The sequence below is a fragment of the Cyanistes caeruleus genome, chromosome 15 (genome assembly GCF_971803275.1).
Source record: "Cyanistes caeruleus chromosome 15, bCyaCae1.hap1.1, whole genome shotgun sequence".
NCBI lineage: Eukaryota > Metazoa > Chordata > Aves > Passeriformes > Paridae > Cyanistes > Cyanistes caeruleus.
This window is the reverse complement of record NC_141715.1, coordinates 16393676-16413746: the sequence shown is the minus strand read 5'-3', so window position 1 is coordinate 16413746 and position 20071 is coordinate 16393676. Positions and strand designations below refer to the sequence as shown.

The 20071-nt window shown below is 61.5% G+C and overlaps 1 protein-coding gene across 5 annotated transcripts in view; it reads right to left on the bottom strand.

Annotated features, from left to right (window-relative positions):
• The window catches only part of PCDH1 (protocadherin 1), a 52953-nt gene extending 39075 nt beyond the window's left edge, over nucleotides 1–13878 (bottom strand). For 2 of the 5 annotated variants that reach the window (XM_086851463.1, XM_086851461.1), the window contains exons 1-3: nucleotides 13716–13878; nucleotides 5795–6609; nucleotides 2072–4264 (exon numbers count right to left, since the gene is read on the bottom strand). In XM_086851463.1, the coding sequence (XP_086707589.1) occupies nucleotides 2072–4264; nucleotides 5795–6592 (2991 nt within the window). In that variant the 5' untranslated portion in view covers nucleotides 6593–6609; nucleotides 13716–13878. Of the gene's footprint in view, nucleotides 1–1861; nucleotides 4265–5794; nucleotides 6610–12438; nucleotides 12824–13715 lie in introns of those variants that run through there. The other 3 variants (XM_086851460.1, XM_086851462.1, XM_086851464.1) reach the window with 3 other exon arrangements.
• Nucleotides 13879–20071: the final 6193 nt, after the last annotated feature.

Genomic DNA, 20071 nt, shown 5'->3' with positions numbered 1-20071 from the left:
GACCCTGAGCGAGCCCCATGGCATTGGCATCACCCCCATCCATCCTGCCAGGAGATCCCATACAGGGCAGAGCCATCTGCGTGGGGAGCAGGACCACCCGACTCCAGCAAGCCTTCCTGAGAGGATGTCTCCTTCCCATCACCTCCCAGGGTGGGGGAGCACCGGGATCCGGGCGCTGCTGACATGCCAAGGCTCCATCTGCAACCGCGTGTGCCCTCATTGCAGCACTGCGGCGGGCGGGAGCCGGCGGCTGCCAGCCTGCGCCAGCGGGATTTGGGTCAGGCTAGCCAGGCACAGGGATCTGCTCGGCCACACTCTGGCTGTGGGACGTGGGTGTGGCTCAAGAGGATGTGGGCATCAACCAGAAACTTTGAGGGAGGATGTTGGTGTGAAATGAAACGAAAGCTGGGCGGGCTGGGCCGTGGCTCAGATTGTGTCCACATCCACCTGTGTGTCTGTGTGTGTGTGTGTGTGTGTGTGTGTGTGTGTGCAGGTGTTGGGAACCCTGTCCTGCAAGAACATCTTCAGAGGGCCAGGAAGTGACTGGACATGGGACGTGTCAGCCTGGGGATGAAGGGTCAGCACCAGGAGGCCTCTGGACTGACCACACAGGGGTGTGGGGGAGGGTTTGTGGAGATGGTCGGCCCACGTGAGCATCACTTCTGGCCTCCACAGGGCCTGAGTGCTCCAGTGTCCAAGGGCATGGAAAACAGGCCTGGGGAATTGCTGGGAGTGAGAGCCTCCTCAGGGCCAGCAGGGAAAATAAGGCACAACCGGTCAAAAATAGAAAACTTTATTGAAGTCAAATCCAACAGGGCAGCTGAGCTCAGCCCCACGGCAGGAGCCCAGCCTGCCGCTAACTGGGGTACAAAGAAGGGGGCAGGGGTCTCATTGGGCACAGGGGCTACAGCATGGGTGGGAGTGGGTGGTCCTCACCCACGGGGCCCCAGGAAGAAGACAAAGCCACAGCTACTCACTCCCCCTCTCCCTCCCTGGCTGGTTAAGGATAGAAGTGCCAAAGCAGAAATGTGGTGCAAGCTCCTAAGTGGCCAGACAGCCCAAGATAGAAGGTCCTGCAAGCTCCGCACTCAGCCCATGGCCTCACGGCTCAGCTCCAAGCTCCAGTGCACACCAGCGAGCAGCCAAGACCTACCTCCGCCCTGCCCCGCACGCAGAGACCCGCCCCCGGTGACACCAAGAGCAGTGACCCGACTGCAGCAGACACCCCAGTGCCCCTCTCCTTCAGCCCCAGCACAGCCCCAGCCCTGCCACGTGGACGGGCCATTCCCGTGCCACCAGGATCTGCAGAGCCTCTCCCGCAGAGCCACAGCTGCGGACCCAGTGATCATGCTAAGGGAAGCCTGGATTTCACCGCACCGTTTGTGGCAGAGGGCCCGAGCCTGGGGGAAGCCGAAGCCTGAGCCTGGGAAAAAGGCAGAGCTCTGCTCCTCCACCCAGCTCCACCTGCCCGGGCAGCCGCAGCGGGTGCACAGCTCCCTCTGAGGCGCCCTGGTGCAGGGAAGGTGGCAGGTTCAGCCACACCAGCAGAGCTGGGCTGGCAACAGCGAGTCCAGAGCCTTCCCAACTGCGCCCTGGAGCAGGGCAGGGCTGGAACCCAGCTGTGGCAGGAGCAGGACCAGTCCCTCCTCCCCATGAGCCAGCCCAAGCAGAGGGAAGGATGGGAAGGTGGGCATGGCCCCCCTCAGTGCTCTTAGAGTGGTCTCCAAAGGGCACGCAGGAGGGTGGCATTCCCTGCCTGGAGCCCCACATGCAGAGCCACACACATGCAGCACCCTTCGCGTCACCGTCACCCAGGCAGCGCCACCAGGACCCAGCCCCGGGCGCTCTGACAAGGGCTCGGACAGTTTTTGGCCTCCCCCCACACCGTCCCCATCCCCTCCTTGCACCATGCCCAGGCTCTGTGGCTCGGCTCCGGGGTAGTCCAGCGCCAGCCCCCTGGGCCACACATGCAGGGCTGGGGGCCAGTCCATGCTCACTCCCACACCTCTGTCCAGATGGCTCCCCGGTGCAGTGGGGGGGCCGCTGCCGGCCTCAGGATGAGCTCTCCTACCTGCTTGTTGGTGTATTTCTGGGGGTTGGTGCGGTAGCTGTAGTCCGAGTATTGCTCGGAGCCCGTCGAGTTGTTGTCCCCGGTGCCAACAAAGGTGTTGGTGGCCGGCAGGTCTTGCACCACTTGGTGCTTCTTGGAGGCGGAGGGTGACTGAGGCTGCAGCTGGATGGAGGGCAGCGGCGAGTTGGAGCGGTAGTGGCGGCCCAGGTCAGGGCTGCCTGGAGGGTAGTTCAGGGGCAGGTGGATCCGGGGGCTGTCGCTGACGGAGTCGTTCATGAGGTTGAACTTGAGCGATTTCTGCAGCCCTGTCTCCTCCTCATCCTCTGTGGGCTTGGGCGGTTTGGGAGACTTGCTCTTCTTCACCTTGCTCTTGCTCTTCCCGCTCTTGCTGGCCTGCTTGGGTGCATACAGGTCCTTGGTCTCCTTCTTGCCTGCCTGGTAGCCACTCTTGGCCTCACGCTGCCGGCAGTAGCGCACCAGGACCACCAGCACGATGACCAGGGTGACGGCCACGATGCCGGCGATGACCCCGAAGAGGATGTTGCTCCGCTGTTTGCTGCGCTCGTACTCGGGGTCGCCGGCAATGTCGATGTCCAGCGGGGTGTCCAGGCTGTGCCCCACCAGCGTGTCCAGCAGCGTGCGGTTGGCCAGCGTCTCGTTGACGTAGAAGTGCACCAGAGCCGTACCGTGCCGCGAGGGCTTGCCCTTGTCATTGACACGCACAACCAGGCGGTGCAGGCCATGGTGCTTGCGCAGGATCTCCTTCTCCAGAGTGATGTCTCCGCTCTGCGGGGAGATCTGGAAGAGCTCAAAGGGGTTTCCTCCTGTGATGCTGTAGATCAGCTCGGCATTGATGCCCGAGTCGATGTCCTCTGCCTTGACCTTGCTCACCTGCTGGCCGGGGCTGGTGTGGGGCAGGATGTGCTTGTAGGTGGCGTTGGAGGGGGAAGTGATGAAGGGGGCATTGTCATTCTCATCCAAGACATTGATGGTCACCCCCACATAGGCAGACCTGGGTGGATCCCCACCGTCCACCGCCTTGAGTCGGAAGGTGTAGGTGCTCTGCTGCTCCCGGTCAAAAGAGATGCTGGAGAGGATGGTGCCAGTGCCATTTTGGATGACAAAATCCCCGTTGTCTTGCTCCACCGACAGCTGGATCCGGGCATTTTCTCCTTTGTCAGCATCGATGACCGTCACCATGCCCACGGGGCTGAGGGGCGGCATGTTCTCCATCACTGAGAAGTTGTAGCCGCTCAGCATGAACTTGGGGTCGTTGTCATTCCTGTCCATGACGTTGATGGCCACGGACGCTGTGCCCTGCTTGCTGGGGCTGCCCTTATCTTCTGCCACCACCAAGAACTCATAGCGTTCTCGCTGCTCTCGGTCCAGCACCGCCTTCACCCGGATCTCCCCGGAGTCAGGGTCAATGGTGAAAGAGCCCTTGGAAGAGGGGTCTGTCACCAGGGAATAAACCAGCTTGGCGTTGGAGCCACTGTCAGCATCAGTGGCGCTCACCTCCATGACCAGCTCATCGGGCTCGTTGTTCTCAGGGAAGGCCACCTCAGTGAAGCTCTGGCTGAAGACAGGGGCGTTGTCATTGACGTCCATCACCTGCACCTTCAAGGAGTTGGTGCTGGAGAGGGGCGGGTTCCCCGAGTCCACGGCCACAATCTCAATCGTGTACTCCTTCACCGACTCGTAGTCCAGTGGCGTGGTGGTCTGCAGAAAGTATTTCTTCTTGCTGTCACTCCCTGTCTCACTGGCCTGGCGCAGCTGGAATGGGACGTCACCGGCCACCACGCAGGTCACCACTGCGTTTTCACCCTCATCTCGGTCGGACACCTGCACCAGAGCCACTGCTGTCTCTACTGGCACGTCCTCCGAGATGTTGGCCATGCCATCCTGGTGGGTGACCAATCCTATGCCCCGAATCTCTATGGAGGGTGCGTTGTCATTCATGTCCTTGATGGTGACCACCACCTGCGTGCGGGCACTCTTGGGGTTGGCTCCCTTGTCCTTGGCCATGACGGAGAACTTGAGGGTGCCGATGTCCTCACGGTCGATGGGGCCCTGCACGGTGATGAGCCCCGTGGCGCGGTCCAGGCGCAGCAGCCGCCGCACCATGTCTGAGGCCTGGTGGAAGGAGTAGTCGATCTCGGCATTGGAACCCTGGTCCGAATCGTTGGCTTTCACCTGGAGGACAGAGGGACAATTGGTGAGCAGGATAAAGGCACAGTGGAGCCAGCCCCTCCGTGGCCTTCCCTGGGGACAGCTGTGGGGGGAAAACCAGGATTTCCTCTTCTGGGGCCAAGGACTGTGGGGCAAAGAGCCTGGGACCGGCAGAGCAGCTGGGAGCCGCCCTCAGGCAGGGAGGCTTTTGCCTTGCTCTTCCGGAGAAACCGGCTGGGCCGGTTGGCTGCGCTCCCCTCCCGGCCAGCTCCAGCACGAAGGCACTCCGGAACCATGGAACCGTGCCGCTGAGACCCAGCCAGCAGCAGGGAGGGACAGCTCCAGCCGTGCCCCCGAGGAGGGGCTGGAGCAGCTGCCTGGCTCAGGTGAGGGTGAGGAGGGAGGCAACACTGCTGCAGGAACGGAGCTGCAGCAGCTCCATCGCGGCGTCTGGGGATGCAGCCAAGCAGGGATTGGGGCTGCCTGAGCCCTGCACAGCACCGTCCATCCCTGCCCGCCCGCCAGGAGCCCTGCATCCCCATAAACCTGCCTCTATGCCTATTATTTGCTTTCTAAAGAAGATGAGGTTTGTCTAACATTTGCCTCCCTAATCGGCTCTCTGAGCAGCCTCTTCTCTGCACCATTTGCTGCTCCGCCGTTATCTTGCTCAGCAGATTTGGATGGAGAACGAAAGTTGTTAAATGTAAATTCCACCTTTTACCTCCACTCACAAAACAGGCGGAAGTCATTTTCCCCCTGAAAGATAAAAGCTGAGCAATGGCAGCAGCGGCGTCTCAGCCCATTCTCCTCCCGGCCATGCAGCTCCCTTATCTGCTTCCAACTCCCATTCTCTTAAACAGTGAAAAATGAATTCTTAAAAAATTCACATCAGAATTAGCAGGCAGATGAGAGCTGGCCGCGCTCCGCTTATTAAGATGGCAGCTGCAGATAAACAGATGTCGACTACTATCATCTCAATGCCCCCTCCAAGCCAAATCCACCAAGATCCAGCCCCCTGGGCTCTCCGGGCCAGTTTGCAGCGCTGCCCGAGACGAGGCAGAGCCCTCGCTCGTTGTAGACAGCAGGGCACCTCCAGAGCCAGCCCCGCGCACGGGCAGCAGGGATGCTCCCTGTCTCCACCTCCTGAGTTTCCACGGAGCGGCCAAGGGAATGCAACTTATGAAAGGGTCTGTGTCTTGTGTGCGGGCAGCACTGGGACCGCGCTGGCCCCAAGCCAGGTTCCCGGTGGCCCTCAGGTCCCAGCCCTCCCAGTAACCCGGAACCCTGTTCCCTGCAGCGCTGCTGCTGCCGCCCCTCATCTCTGTCCTGCAGCCCCACTCTGGCTGCGCCTTCCGGCACATCCTCTCCAGCTTCGCTCAAGCAGATGTGACATGCCAGGGACCTGCCTGCCTGCTGGCCCTGGGTGACACTGTGGGCTCCTCCATCCGACCCTCCCTCCTCCCTGGAAGAACCACGACCATACTGATGCTCCTGGGTTGTCCCTGCAGCCAGGCGGGAGGGGAAAGGGTGAGGAGAAGAGTTCCCCGCACTCACCTGGAGGACAGAGTGCCCCACTGGGCTGTTTTCAGAGAGCTCTGCCTCGTACAGGGCCTTCTCGAACTTGGGCGCGTTGTCGTTCATGTCCAGGATGGTGATGCGGAGCAGGGCACTGCTCGCCCGCGGGGGGTTTCCCCCATCCTGCACCTTGATGGTCAGATCGTAGGAGTCCCACTGCTCCCTGTCCAGGTTCCCCATGACGATCAGCTGAGGCTGCTTCTCATCCTGGTCCTCGGCCACCTGCAGCCCAAAGAGCTCCTGCGCCTCCGGACCAGCCATCAGCTCGTAGGAGGCAACGCCGTTGGGGCCTGAGTCCCGGTCCATGGCCAGGGGGATGGAGAAGAGCGTCCCGATGTTGGTGTTTTCGGGGATGGAGAGGGTGAGGACGGGTGAGGCGAAGTTGGGGGTGTTGTCATTGATATCGAGCACCTCGATCTGCCCCTCGAGCAGGCGCGGGCTGCTGTTGGCGTTCAGGTTAGTGATGGACACCTCGAACTCCAGGAAGCAGGGCTCTCCGGGGAGGAGGTGCTGGCACTCCCGCAGGTTCTCCCGGTCGATGGAGGTCTCTGTAGTGTAGATGTCCCCCGTCTTGCCATCCACACGGAGGTAAGGGGCCCCCACTTCCAGCTTGTAGAGGTGCCCCATGTCCGGTAAGCCGTAGTCGGAGGCCAGGCTCCCTATGAGGCTGTTGGGGGGTTGTTCCTCCTGTACTTTGTAGATGGCACGTGTCCCCGAGGCCAGGGCTGGGAGCTGGCAGAGGAGCCACAGGCCGAGGCAGGATGCCAGTGGGTTCATCCTGCGCTGCAGGGGAGCTGGAGGAGACATAGACACCGGAGGTTAGGGACCGGCCCACTTCCCTGGCTTATCCCACTGCGCCATGTGGTACTGTACATGGTCCTGGCACGGCTCCCGAAGGGAAGGGGCTGCTGGGGCTGGCTCCTGGCAGCCTCCAGTGCCCCGAAGGACCCGTCCCAGCTTGTAAGGTTCCTGCAACGCCCTGCTGGAGTGAGTAACCCTGTCATTGAAACCTCAGCCCTGTCACTTGCAGGAAGCCACTCCTGCCACTGTCCACCCTCTTCGTCACCACACCAACTGTAATTAGACCCAACGAGGCACAGTAACAGGGTGGACTGCAGGCAGCCTGCTGCCAACAACCCGATGGGAGCCGGCCAGACTCTGAGACAGCTTCTCACCACCCAAACACTGGAGCATTGTGTGCCACCAGTGCAGGGGCACTGCCTGCCACACACGGTAGGGACACAAGGGCACTGCACGCAGCTGCCAGCACTGCAGGAACGGGAGCACCAAACGGGGACCTCTGCCTGTTCTGCAGGGATGTGGGGCTGACACCCACCTGGCACTGCAGGGATGTGGGGCTGACACCAATCCAGCACGGCAGGGATGTGGGACACTGCACAGATGCAGGGATGAGGGACACAGGGCACTGCAGGAATGCAGGGCTGCCACCCATGTAGGCATGGAGAGCCGTGGATCGCTGCAGGGATGCTGGGCTGCCATGCACCCAGCACTGCAGGGACACGGGGCACTGTCAGCCCACATCTCCCTGCCATCCATCACTGCCTGCACTGCAGGAACAGTAGCAGCCATCACTTCGGGAACACAGGACACTGCAGGAATGCAGGACTGCCGCCCATCCAGCACTGCAGGAACACGATCCAGGGATGCCACCCATCCAGCACTGCGGGGCTGCAGGGCGCTGCAGGGCCATGGGGTGCTGCGGAGATGTAGGGCTGTCACCCCTCCAGCACTGCAGGGCCGCGGGGCAGGGCCGTGGCAGGGACAGAGCAGCACTGCCCTCACTGCACTGCCAGCACTGTGGCACTGCCAGCCTCGCACTGCGAGGAACTGAGGCACCGCCCACCTGGCACTGCAGGGATGCCCTGAGCACCGTCCCTCCCACACTGCCTGTGGAGCACTGCCAGCCCCGGTGCCCCAAGCAGGCGGAGGGACACCGGGTCCCTGCCCGGGCTGCGCTGCAGTGCAGGAACCCCCCGGGCAGCCCCCGGCAGTGCCCAGCCCCGGCGCACTGCAACGGCAGCACAGCATCCCCCTCGCTGCACAGTCACTAGGCAACCCCACACCCTGCACCAGCAGCTCCTGTTCCCTTCCTCACTGCAGACACACTGTTCCTTCCTGTTCCCTCCCACTCCAGTCTGGGACATGGCACGCACTGGGTGCCCACCCCGCGCCAGTGCCCACCCCTCTGCTGCAGCGGAGGTGCCGGGAGTGCTGCCCCCCTGCATTGCAGAGACACCCCTGCACCCCTGCACCGCTGCCCCCACCACTGGCTCCTCTTCCCTGTGCCCACACACTGCCCAGGCCGTGCCAGGCACACTGCCAGCACCACAGGCTGTCCCCTCCTGTGTCAAGCCTGCCACCAAGCCCCTGTCAGGTGTTGTGCTTGGCCACCAGCTTTCCTGTTCCCTGATTTCCGTTCTAAGAACACATTTTCCTCCTCCAGGGTCCAGAAGCACCCACATGGCTTCTGCTGAGCTGTGAGCATAAAGGGGTTCAAAACAGATCACTGACACTCAAAAACCCAGGGATTGGATGCCCTAAAATGAACAGCCACAAACACCTGTCAAGGCCCCACAGCATCACCCTGCTCTCGCCGCTCCCATCTCTCCATACTCTGCACTCAAGGATAAGCAAATGCTCCATGGGCAAGTGCCCCATCACCATCCCCCTCCGTGGTGCCACACAGCAAGCGCCCAGTTCCTGGTTAGCCTGGCATTGTACAGATCATCAGCAAGTGGAACACCCTGCCCTGTCCTCCTTGGCACTTCCCACAAGCCAACAGCTCCCAGTCCCTCCACCCCTCTGGATGTGGGGACATGGAAGAGATGAGCTCTGCCTCCGCAGAGAAAATACATCTCGGTGCCTGGAGAGGGGACTGTGGCCCTGAAGCCAAGCTTGCCTCTGCTCCCTTGTCCTGACACTTCCTTTGTGCAGAGCAGAGCCATTCCCAGCTGCTGAGGCCATGCAGAACAGCCCACATTGGTTCTGGGATGTGTGACTCCAGGAGGAAGGGATGAGGAGAGCAAGACCTCTTCCATCCCTGGCCCAGGCTGAGGATGGAGGAGGTCAGGAGCCGAGCAGAACCACAACAGATCTCTGCATCAGCGTGGGCAGTGTGTGCACGTGTGTGTGTGTGTGTGTGTGTGTGTGTGTGTGTGTCTGTACTGGGTGTGCACTGTGAGCATTCCAGGGCTGTGCACCCGCCTGGAGCACGGCTCCCGCAGGAAAAGGCACACACATCACTCCCGTGCCCTAGCAGGGCACGCAGGTGTGTCACACGGGGTGAGCAGCACATCCCTGCCCGCTCTGGGCCCGTGCCCCAGGTGTGAGCTGGCGCTCCTGCACGTGCGTGTGCCCCGCACGACGCGTGTGCCCGCGTGTGCGCATGGCCCCGGCGCCGCTGCCTGCGGATGTGTGTGATGTCACCCATGCAGGGGCACCGGCACCTGGGTCACACTCGTGTCTGCCACACCCCCGGGGTGCGCTCACACCAGACCCCCCACATCCAGCTGCCTCCAGGGGAAGCTGAACCTGCCCCGAGCTCAGTCAGCCCTGCGCTCCCACTGAGGATGGCTGTGGGTGAGGACAGGGAAGATGGGCAGCTCCAGCTGTTGGGAAAGGGCTCCTGGAGGATGCCCGGGCTGGGAGAGGTGCCGTTCCTGCTACTGGGCTGTTTGCACTGGGCTGTTTGCACTGGGCTGGGCCCTGGCTGCTGGTGACGTAGCCACATCCTGGCTAAGCCTTGGTGTGAGGTGAAAGATCGCAGGGAGAGGGGAAAGTCTCAAGGCAGCGCTGATGCCTTGCACAGCTGAGGGAGCTGGGAGGGAGGGCCCAGCAGCTGGAAATGCCAGGAGCCCTGTGCCAGCCTGGAGGAGGAAGGGTGTCACCCTAAGGTGCCCAGCACCCAGGATTTCTGCTCCAAAACCAAGGCTGGAGTGTGAAGCCAAGACCCATTCCTGCAGGTGAAGGAAGGAAGCCTGCAGAGCAGGGAGGTGGGAGGAGGAGAGGGGCTGAGAGCCTGAGGGACAGTGCTGCAAGGCACAAGGGGCCCTGGGCTCGGCAGGATAAGGAATCAGCAGGGTCGGGAATCCTGCTCGGGCACCCAGGGGTGCAAATGACACAGCGCAGACGTGAGAGCTCAGAGCTGGGCGTGAGGAGGAGGAGGAGGAAGATGAGGAAGAGGAAGCCTCCACAAGCACGTCTGTGCAGGAGACACAGGCTTCCCAGGGGCCAGTCCAAGGCACTAGGCTATTTTCCCATGGGATCTAAGGACCATCCCACACTTTCTTCTTTGGTGCCAGGCACCTTTTTCCAACCTGCTGGCAAAGCACAGAGCACTTAAAAATAAAAACCCCTCCCAAAACAACTATTCCTCCGCACACACAATTCTCCCTACGGGGAGAGTGTGAGAGACACTGAACCACATGAGAGAGGCGTTAGTCACGCTGCTTAATGCATGACTGGGAAGCTCTCGGAGGACAGTGGCATGCAAAATCCGACAGAATTCAGCCATCCCCACCAAAAAAAAACCAACAAAAAAACCAACAGAAAACAAGCCTTAATGAGAGAGAGGTTATAAAGCGCCGCGAATTTAAGCAACTGCTTGAACAAGCCTGTGCTCCCTGTGATTCCCACAGCCTCCTGGCCCCGTTCCACGGGAGGCAGCACCGCTTCGGGAATGGGCACCAAAGTCCAGCCTCTCCTTGCTCCCAACGGCTGATTGCGTGGCTCGGAGCCACGGCTTACAAGTCTGTCCAAACCCTGCACTGAGCACACAAGTGCTAATCCTCCCCCCCACGCTCCCCCCAGCCCTGCTCCGACACCGGGAGCTGGAGCAACATCCCAGCAAGCAGCAAACAGCTCATCCCAGCTCCACGCCGAGATCAGGGATCGTGTCAGCCGAGAAAACGGCCACCGATGGTCAGTCCTGCGCCGAAGCACGGATGGGCTGAATCCTGGGTATTCCGTAGCACGTCCCAGGATTTGCTCCAGCTCCGGCTGCCACTGCGGCTGCTCGGCGTTTCTGCAGGCTGGGCCCGAGCGCCCAGAGCCAGAGCACCCCGCGAGGGGGAACCCCACTGGCCTGGCAACAGCATCACCCCAAAATCATCCCTGAGGAGCTGGGCTGTGATGAAAAGCCGGCAGAGCCCAGGGCCCTCCCTTCTCTTGCTGCGTTCTCCACATCCCTTCCAACTCTAGCAGCCAGCGAGGCAGAGACCTGTCAGAGCCTCCCTGGAGTGGCACCCCCATCCTCCCACCCGTGGGTCCCCCACAGCCACTCCGGGCTCCTGTCCCCCTCTCCCTCCACCATCCCACCCTCCACCCCGGCTGGAGAGGGGCCCTGGGGGAAGACAAAAATGCCGTGGGCCTGAAACACCCCGGCAGGGCCGCTGGGAGCTGGGCACAGCGGGAGCGGCTCCGCTCCGGGGATGCAGCCGGGAGGGTTGGGAGGACCTTGGGGAAGGGGGACAGGGTCCCCTCCGGCCTCGCAGAGCGCCGGGGGAGCCGCTGCTGCGGCTGGGAGGGAGGATGGAGGCCGGGCTCCTCTGCCGGCCGCCGCGGCCGAGGCTCCCCGGTCCCCGCGGCGCTGCCCGTGTTGAGGCTCCGGCTGCCGCCGGCTCCGGCTGCGGGCACGGAGGGGAGAGGAGCCCCCGCTCCCCCAGGCGGCTCCGCCAGCCCCGCGCACACGCTCAGAGACACGCGCACACACACACGGACACACACGGACACACGCACGCAGACACCAGTGAAAAAAAACCACGGGAGCCGCTCCGCCGACACCGACTTCGCGCTCAGCCGCGCGTACCGGGGAACGGGGATCCTCCGCGGCGCAGGCACGCACAGCCCGCCGGCACACTCAGAGCCCGCCGGCACACTCAGAGCCCGCCGGCACACTCAGAGCCGGCTGACACACTCAGAGCCGGCTGACACACTCAGAGCCCGCTGACACACTCAGAGCCCGCTGACACACTCACCCACACCCGCACACCCTGTCACACGCACACAGCTCCGCACACGGACACGCGCACCCCACTCGCGTCCCCGCACGCCGGGGTGACACGCACCCCACGCGGACACCCCGCCACGGCCCCCGCCAGCCCCCCGCTCCCCGCCGCTCTGCCTCACGCACAGCCCCGCTCCCAGCCGCCTCACCCGCAACTTCTCCCACGCACCCCGCGGGCGCACACACCCAGGGCTGGACGAGGGACACACACCCAGGGCCAGCCCCACGCGGAAAAATAAACACCCCGAAACACGCGCGCACCCCCCCGGCCACAGCCGCCCTCCCGCAACCACCGCCCGCCCTGCGCTGCGCTGTGCGGGGCTGGCCGCGCTCCGCTCCGCACAACAAGTGGCAGCGCCGGGCGGGACCGGGGACAAGCGGGAGCCGCCCCGCTGGCCGCGGAGCCCCGCGCAGCCCGGCGCGGAGGGGAGCGGAGGGATGCGGGATGCTCGGGAGCGGGATGCTCGCCAGCGCCGCTCCCGCCGCCGCCCGGCTCCGTGCTCCCGCTCAGCACCGAGCTCCGGTGCGGGGCATCCCGCACCCCCCCGCGGCTCTGCCTGGCTGCGGGCGAGGGTCCCGGCCCCGCTGCAGCTCTTACTTGGATGGTGCCGGCTCTGCGCTGCGTGCCGAGCCCCTGCGCGCTGGTCCCGCGGCGTTTCCATCGCCTCCTTCCCGCCGGGACCGGGCTCCCCCCACCCCCCTGGCTCCTCTCGAGCGTTATCCACGGATGAAAATCAAACGGAAAAAAAAAAAAAAAAAAAAAAAGATAAATTAAAAAAAAAAAAAAAAGAAAGAAGGAAAAAAAAATTAAAAAAAGGGGGGAGGGGGGGCAAAAAAATATATAAATGTCCCGTGGGAACCGCCCCCCTCCCCTGGCCGGGGCTGCGGCTCCTCCGGCGGAGCGGCGGCTCAGGCTGGAGGCAGCCCCGGTGGGCAGCTCGGTCCGTGCCCGCCTCCGTCCCTCGGTGTGTGTGAGGATGTGCAGGGGAAGCGCAGCGCAGGCACGGCCCCTTCCCCCCCCCCCGCCTGCTGCTGCCTCCGCCTCTCGCCGCCACCACCACGGGGAGGTGGAGCTCCGGCTCCTTATCAGATCCCGAGCCTGGCCGGGCTGCCGGGACGAGCGGGCAGCGGCTGCTGGGCAGAGCCGCCCGGCTCCGGGCTGCCGGCACCGCGCCCAGCGCCGTGCCCGTGGCGAGCGGGGGTCACCGCGGCCCCCCGGACCCCCTCACCCCGGGGACCCCTCCGCTCCCCGCCCGCACACGTGCGGCTCGGCTCTCCCTTTTCGCTCGTCTCTCGGTGCTTTTAATAATTGAATCTCTCGTTTATTCTCCCAGCCGGCGCTTCACAGCCCCACAACCTCATCGCACAGGGCCAGGGACCCGAGCCAGCGCAGCCGGGAGGGTCCCTCCGTGGGACCGAGCTCACCGGGGGCTGTGCCCAGCCCTCCCCGGCCCCGCAGGCCAGCAGGGCTGCGGGCAGGCTGCAAAGCTCCTCTGCTGGCTGCGCTGGTGGGGCTGGAGTGGCCGCCGTGCCCTGCCGTCACACCTGGGTGAATCACGGGTTTATTTATTGCGGGGTGTTCGGGGCGCAGCGGGCGCGGAGAACCCGCGGCTCCCAAAAGCACCCGCGAGCTCCCAGCGCACCCGGTGACGCCTTCACAAGCTGCTCCCCCTCAGCTGGCTCCTCACCCCGGCACCTCGGCTGGCCGAGCAAAGTCCCCCGGGGGCCTGCGGACAGCGTGCTTCGGCGCTGCCGCTTCCCTCGCTGCCTCCGCCGCCTCCGCGCTCCCTGCCAGGGGCTGGAGCTGCAGCCCGACCCTGCCAAAAACCCTCAGCACCCTCCGAGGGTCGCGCAGCCCGTGGCGCTGCCCCTCACCCGCCTTCCGGGCCGGCTGCGGCGCGGATTTCTCGCCAGGATGCTGGAAAGTCCTTCCCGCTCCGCCGCAGCGAGGATGGGAGCGCGTCTCCCCGCTGAGCTACGCCAACCTGTTGCGCAGCGCCCTTCGCTGCACACATGCTCAGCTCGGCTGCATGACTGCACCATCTAGAGGCTGCGCCTGCCTGCTCGGAGCAGCCCGGCTCCATCTCACCCCCTAAATCACTTCTTTTTCCCCCAAAAATTGCAGTGTTTTTCTCCCAAATCTCCCCGCTTTCCCCCGGCGACAAGCGGGCTCAGCCCGTGGCAGGGCTGCATCCCACCAGGCAGGAAAAGGGGGATGGAGAGTCATCCCTGAGGGTGGAAAGCCCAGCTCTCCTCCCAGACTTTCAGCTCCTCCGTGTCCGTGTGCGGGTTTTTGGGGGTTTTTTTTCAAGTGTCAATTCACATGAAGCCAATTTAGCAGAAGATGTGAAGTGAGAAGCCAGGGAAGGTCACAGCCCACCTTTGGGGCAGGGAGAGGAGCTGTGGGGTTTGTCAGGCTGTGCCCTGCTGATCCAGCATGAGCAGAGCAGGGAGAGGGGACGAAATTCTCTGGAGACAAGGGGAGATTTGATGAGATTTGATGATGAGTAACTGGCAGCCTTCCTTGGAGGGACGGAGAGCTGGAGCAAAGGGAGAAACCGAGGGAGTGACCCCGTGGATCTGAGGTTGCCCGTGGAGCAGGGACAGCAAACTTTAGAGATTGCTGGGGACCAAAGGTTTGCATTTCACAAGAGTCTCGGGGCGGTCGATCAGCAGCGGCGCGGGGAGTGCTGGGGACCTGGGCATGTACGTGGATCACTGGGTGCCGCTGATTTTTGGGACACTGGTGACTGTCACCTCAGCCTCTGCTGGGATACATTTCTGAGGGACAGCTCCAGGCTCTAGGAATGCAGGGGGAAAGTGTCCTGGCATCAGGAGCTACCTCTGTGCAGCCCAGAGGAGCAGCCTGGCAGAGCCCTCCACAGTGCCAGCAGCACCAGTGGCCCGGGGGGCTGGGGGGACACCATGTCCAGGCCACTGCTGGCCTGGCATCCCAGGGCTGCCTCATCCATCTCTGCCTTCCTCCTCCCCACTGCCTTTGAAAGCCCCTCCCAGAGCGCTCCTTGCCCTCTGACAACACAGGAAGCTTTGCCATTCCCTGCACTTCCTTCTCCGGGGTGTCATTGTAGAATCCAAGAATGGTTTGGCTTGGAAAGGACCACAACAACCGTCTCATTCCACCCTCATCTAGCTGGGACACCTTGCACTATCCCAGAGTGCTCCAAGCCCCATCCAGCCTTGTCCCAAACACTTCCAGGGATGGAGTACCCACAGCTTCTCTGGGTAACCTGTGTCTCACCACCCTCACAGGGAAGAATTCCATCCTAATATGTACCAGTTCCAGATGAGTCACCCACCCTCACCTTGTCTTCACCATTCGCAGAAAGCAGAGCCAGTCTGAGCAACAAGAAACCCTCAGGCTGCAGCTCTGTCTGCAGAGTTATTCCGTGAGACCCTGCAGGGCTGGCAGTGCCACCGCCCCCGGAGCTGCTGCTGGAGGCTCTGGCTTGCCCCAAGCTCTGGGTCCCCCGTGCTGGGATGCTCCAGGTGCCCCGTGCTGGGCTGCTCTGGCATCACACAGAGGCAGCTGCTTCGTGGTGCCGGTGGGGCCTTGTCAGAAGAACAAAGCCTGCGAGGGAAGAGCATCCAGCTAAATCTCCGGGAAAGCGAGAAGAAAGGGAAACACGGAGAGCAAATGAACCTTACAAGAGAATAAATACCCCCTCCCCAACACACGCGCACACGCAGCAACCTGGCTGCCGTCTGCTGCAAGGAGTTCAAAGGCTCCTCTGTTCTCTCTCTCATCAGCTCTGGGCTCCGCAGGAGAAGCAGCAGCTCGGATTTGGGCAGCAAATGCTAATAACACAGATGTTCTGACAATCCGCTTGTTTCTACAATTAAAAACAAAAAGATCCTCAAAACCCAAATGCGAGGAAATGAGCACATTAAAGAACTTCTCCTCCGCTCGCCTCCTGCGTCACCGAGGGCTGCAGGTTTGCGGGGGAAGGAGCTGGGTGGGTGCAGCCCCATCCGGAGCGTCGGTGGGATGATGTGGGAGCAGCGCATCCCTCAGACCACGCCGAAGCTCCGGCCACGGGATGCGGGCAGCCAACCCCAGCTGGGATCCACGGAGGAGCCGGAGGGCTCGGATGTTCACCGCCTGTCTTGCCTGTGGGATGCTCGCTGCCAAATTATTGGGAGATTGTTTTTATTACTGTTTTAACTCTTTTTTTAACCTTGTTTTTCTCTTGGCTGCTCTTTCACTCACTCATTAATTTTGGTATTTTTCTCACGGTATATAACCCCTGTCACGGCTGCCATGGCAACAGGAGGGAATGTGCTCAGCGCTAAAATATCCTCTCAAAAATAACAAAAATAAGACAACAGAGGCAGCTTCTGTGGGCTGCTGCAAATGCAGATCTGGCCTGGCTTTGTGGTGACGGAGGATGAAAGATCCTGCAAGCCGGGGAAGCCCCTGAGCCCTGGTCCTCCCACAGCGCTCAGCCCACCCCACATCCCAGGGCATGCAGGCTGCCCAGCTGGGAGCTCCTTCTGGAATGGACACTGGGGCTGAGCATCTCCAGTCTCCTCATCCAGCCTTGAAAGCTCCTCCCCTTCCTCAGGGACCTTTCCTCAGGGATTACTGTCTTCTGTCCCTCAGCTCCACATGGTTTCCATCATTGCCACACTGGAAGCTCCTTCTCTGATGGACATTGGAGCATCTTCAGTCTCCTCATCCAGCCCTGAAAGCTCCTCCCCATCCTCAGGACCACTGTCCCTTGTCCTTCAAGGCCACATTGCCACACTGGAGGCTCCTCTTGGGATGGACATTGGAGCTGAGCATCTCCAATCTCCTCATCCAGCCCTGAAAGCTCTCCCATTCCTCTGGGACCATTGTCCCTTGTCCCTCCTCCCCTTTCGTCAGGGACCATTCCTCAAGGATCACTGTCTCCTGTCCCTCAGTTCTATATGGTTTCCACAATTGTCATGCTGGAAGCTCCTCCTGGGATGGTCCTTGGGACTGAGCATGACAGAAAGCTCCCCCCCTTCCTCAGGGACCTTTCCTGAGGGAAAGACATTGGGTCTGAGCATCTCCAGTCTTCTCATTCAGCCCTCAAAGCTCTCCTGTTCCTCAGGGACCATTGTCCCTCAGCTCCACATGGTTTCCACCATTGCCTCAATGGAAGTTCCTCCTGGGATGGACCTTGGGGCTGAGCATCACAGAAAGCTCCTCCCCTTCCTGAGGGAATGCCGTTCCCTAGAGGATGAGGAGGAAAAGTGGATCTAGGCTTGGAGAAGGTGGTGAGGGCATTGCTCAGGGGGCCTTGCTGGTGTCCCATGGGTTCCCATCCACACGTGGTATCCCTGGGACAAGTCCCACCTGGTGCTGTGATGTCTCCAGAGCGGGGAGCTGCAGCCAGCGTTGGTGGCAGGGCCAGCAGGGTTGTCACCCAGCCCTGCTGTCTCTGTGTGACAGGATCACCGGGCTGGGACAGAGAGGCACTTGTGTTGATAGAGCACACTCGGATCTCTCCGAGGCATTTGACTTCCTTCCACCTGACATTTTGATTAAAACTTGCATTAGAAGGAATTAACAGGGCACAGATGAGATGGATTCAAACTGCTTCCCTGGCAGATCTCCGAGGGGGCTGCTAATGGGGAGAGAGCAGAAAGGAGCATTATTCCCACCTCCCTCCCCCGGGGCCCCGCGCTTCGTCCGCTGCTATGAAACATTTTTATCATTGATGGAGATGAAGAGATGAAATCTTTGCTGGGAAAGCTGGAAAATGACACCCAGAGTGATGAGACAGAAAGGGAAGAGCATGTTTTCACCGGGTTAAGTGGTCAGGGGGTATTTGACTGCAGATATCCGGAATATATCTGGGACTGAAGTTTGGATTTGAAGCCCTCAGGCTGGATCTTGGAAAGCAGTGACTCTGGACATGCCCATACAGGCTGGGGAGAGAAACCCTGGCTTTTAACCAGCAGCCAAAGGATCTCGTTTAAGCCCTCCCAGGAATATCTGCCTCGTCCAGCGATGCAGATTTGTCTGCAAAAGAGTAATTAGGGATCATTGTGTACTGGTGTGTGGGGGCTGAAAACCAGTGACTAGCGCCCTGCTGGAGCTCTTTGTCTGGCACCCACACTCGGGGATGTCGGGGGAACACTGGGAGAGCTGGAAGGAGCACCACAGATCCAACCACAGGCTGGAAAAGCCAGGCCTAGGGGTGTGATGCTGCTAAAACTCTGTTATCAGGTGATCTGAGCACCTGGCCTGCTTCCTCCCACATGCAAAACAGAGCGGGGAACCCTTAAATCCCACAGCAAGGAGTAACAAGAGCAGGGCTGGAGCTGAAGAGAGGCAGATTCAGCCTTGGATTGAAATCCAGCATCCAAGTGGTGAAAGCATTTGAAGGCTGGAGGAGCTTTTCTCGGGGAGATGATGGGCTCACAGCACTGCTGCAGCTTTTGTCACCAGATTAGATCTCCCTTTAAAAAAAGAAACCATTTAATCCTGGGAGCAGCTCTGAGGCCGAGGCGAGGACGAGCTGGGGTGAGTGACCTCCCTGGCCCGATCCTCCACCTCATCCCTTCTCTCCACAGGCCGTCAGGAGCAGAATGTCTGCAGTGCCCTGCAATTATTCAAGCACTGATTAATCAATCCCCTGCTCCAGGGTTCAGGAAGGTTTCTCCAGTCCCCACCCATCCTCTGCGGCACCAGAGATCTCTTCAAGAAGAAGCAGCAGCTCCCCAAAATGAAACCCTGGTGGCTGATTGAGCTTTGGTGCTCAGTGCCCGAGCTGATCCTGGGATTCAGACTGGAGAGGAGCTTCCCAGGAAACCTGTGGGATGTCCCAAAAGCTTCTCCAGGTTGGGAGCCACCCCCAAGGGGAGGCTCCTGTTGTTCCCAGCACCCTTCCCATGCCAGTGGTGTGGGCTGTGGTGGCCTCCCTCCCACTCCCTGCCTCTGTCACCCTCCTTATTCCCAAAATACTCGAATTCCTGCTCCTGGGTATAAGGAAGGAGTGAGTGGGGCTGTACATGAAGAGTGGGGTCACAGAATCATGGAATCAGAGCACGGTTTGGGTTGGAAGTAGCGTTAAAACTCACCTTAATCCAAACCTGGGATGTCACCCACTAAATCACATCGTTCAGGCCCCCTCTGCTGTCCCCAGCCCGGCTCTCCATGACCTGGCAGGAGCAGCTTTGGGGACACCCTGGCCAGGACTCTGGGGGTTCCTGTACTGCTGCTGCCAGAGCTGCAGAGTGTCCAGCAGAGCTGGGGAGAGGCTGGAGAGCAGCAGGAAGGGGGAAACTCTCAGGAAGTGCAGCCTTGCAAGGAATGAGCCGAGTTTCTCACGCCGCTTCTCTGAGCCGGCCTCGCCTCCTCCGGGGATCTGCTGCTCATTCCTCCTTCAAAGGAGAATTACACCCATTTCCTGCTTTTGTTAGGGCCCGACGGTCTCCTGCCTGAAATCCCAGCTCCAGCTGCTGCTGGGAGATGGGTCAGCCCTGGAGATAAGCAAGCAGGCACCGGGGAAGGGAGCTTTCCACATCCTCCCGACCGCAGCTGTTGGGGAGCCGTGACCTCCCTCCACGGGATCCTGCGGTCCAAGGGAGCAGGAGGAGACTCAGGGAGAGGAGACCAGACCTGCCCTGCCCTGCCCGTGACTGGCACGGGGATGGGACACAGAAACCTCTGCTCAGGCTGGGGCTTGCCTGTGGAAATCTGGGCTGGGCAGGAGAGGAGCTGCTCCGGGCATGGAGAAAGGGAGAGGCTCATCCTTCATCCCTGGCGAGGAGGGACTTGGGGCCCACGGACAGCCGGGTTCTGTAGGCTCAGGGACAGATGGGGAGCAGGGGGAGGGTCCTGGGTGGCAAGAGCAGGTCAGGGAGTGTGGTGGGGACAGCCAGGCCGTGCTGGGACAGGGACAGGGACAGGGACAGGGACAGGGACAGGGACAGGGACAGGGACAGACTGAGAGCAGGGTTGGTGTGTGGGGACAGCAGAGGAGAGGGAGCCAAGGTGCCATGGGCACCAGCAGGGCAGGAACAGGCAGCCCTGGCACTGGGATGGGGCAGAGCAGGGAATGGGAATGCACTGAGGGCAGGCTCAGGGGGGAGGTCACTGTCCCTCTGGAGCTGGCACGGGGCCAGTGAGGGGCTGCAGTGGGCAGTGGTGGCAGCAGTGATGGACCCGAGTGACCTCTGCGGGGTTGTGTTTGCTCCGAGGGGGTAATCCTCCCCCTTTATCTCCGCTCTGTGTTTGC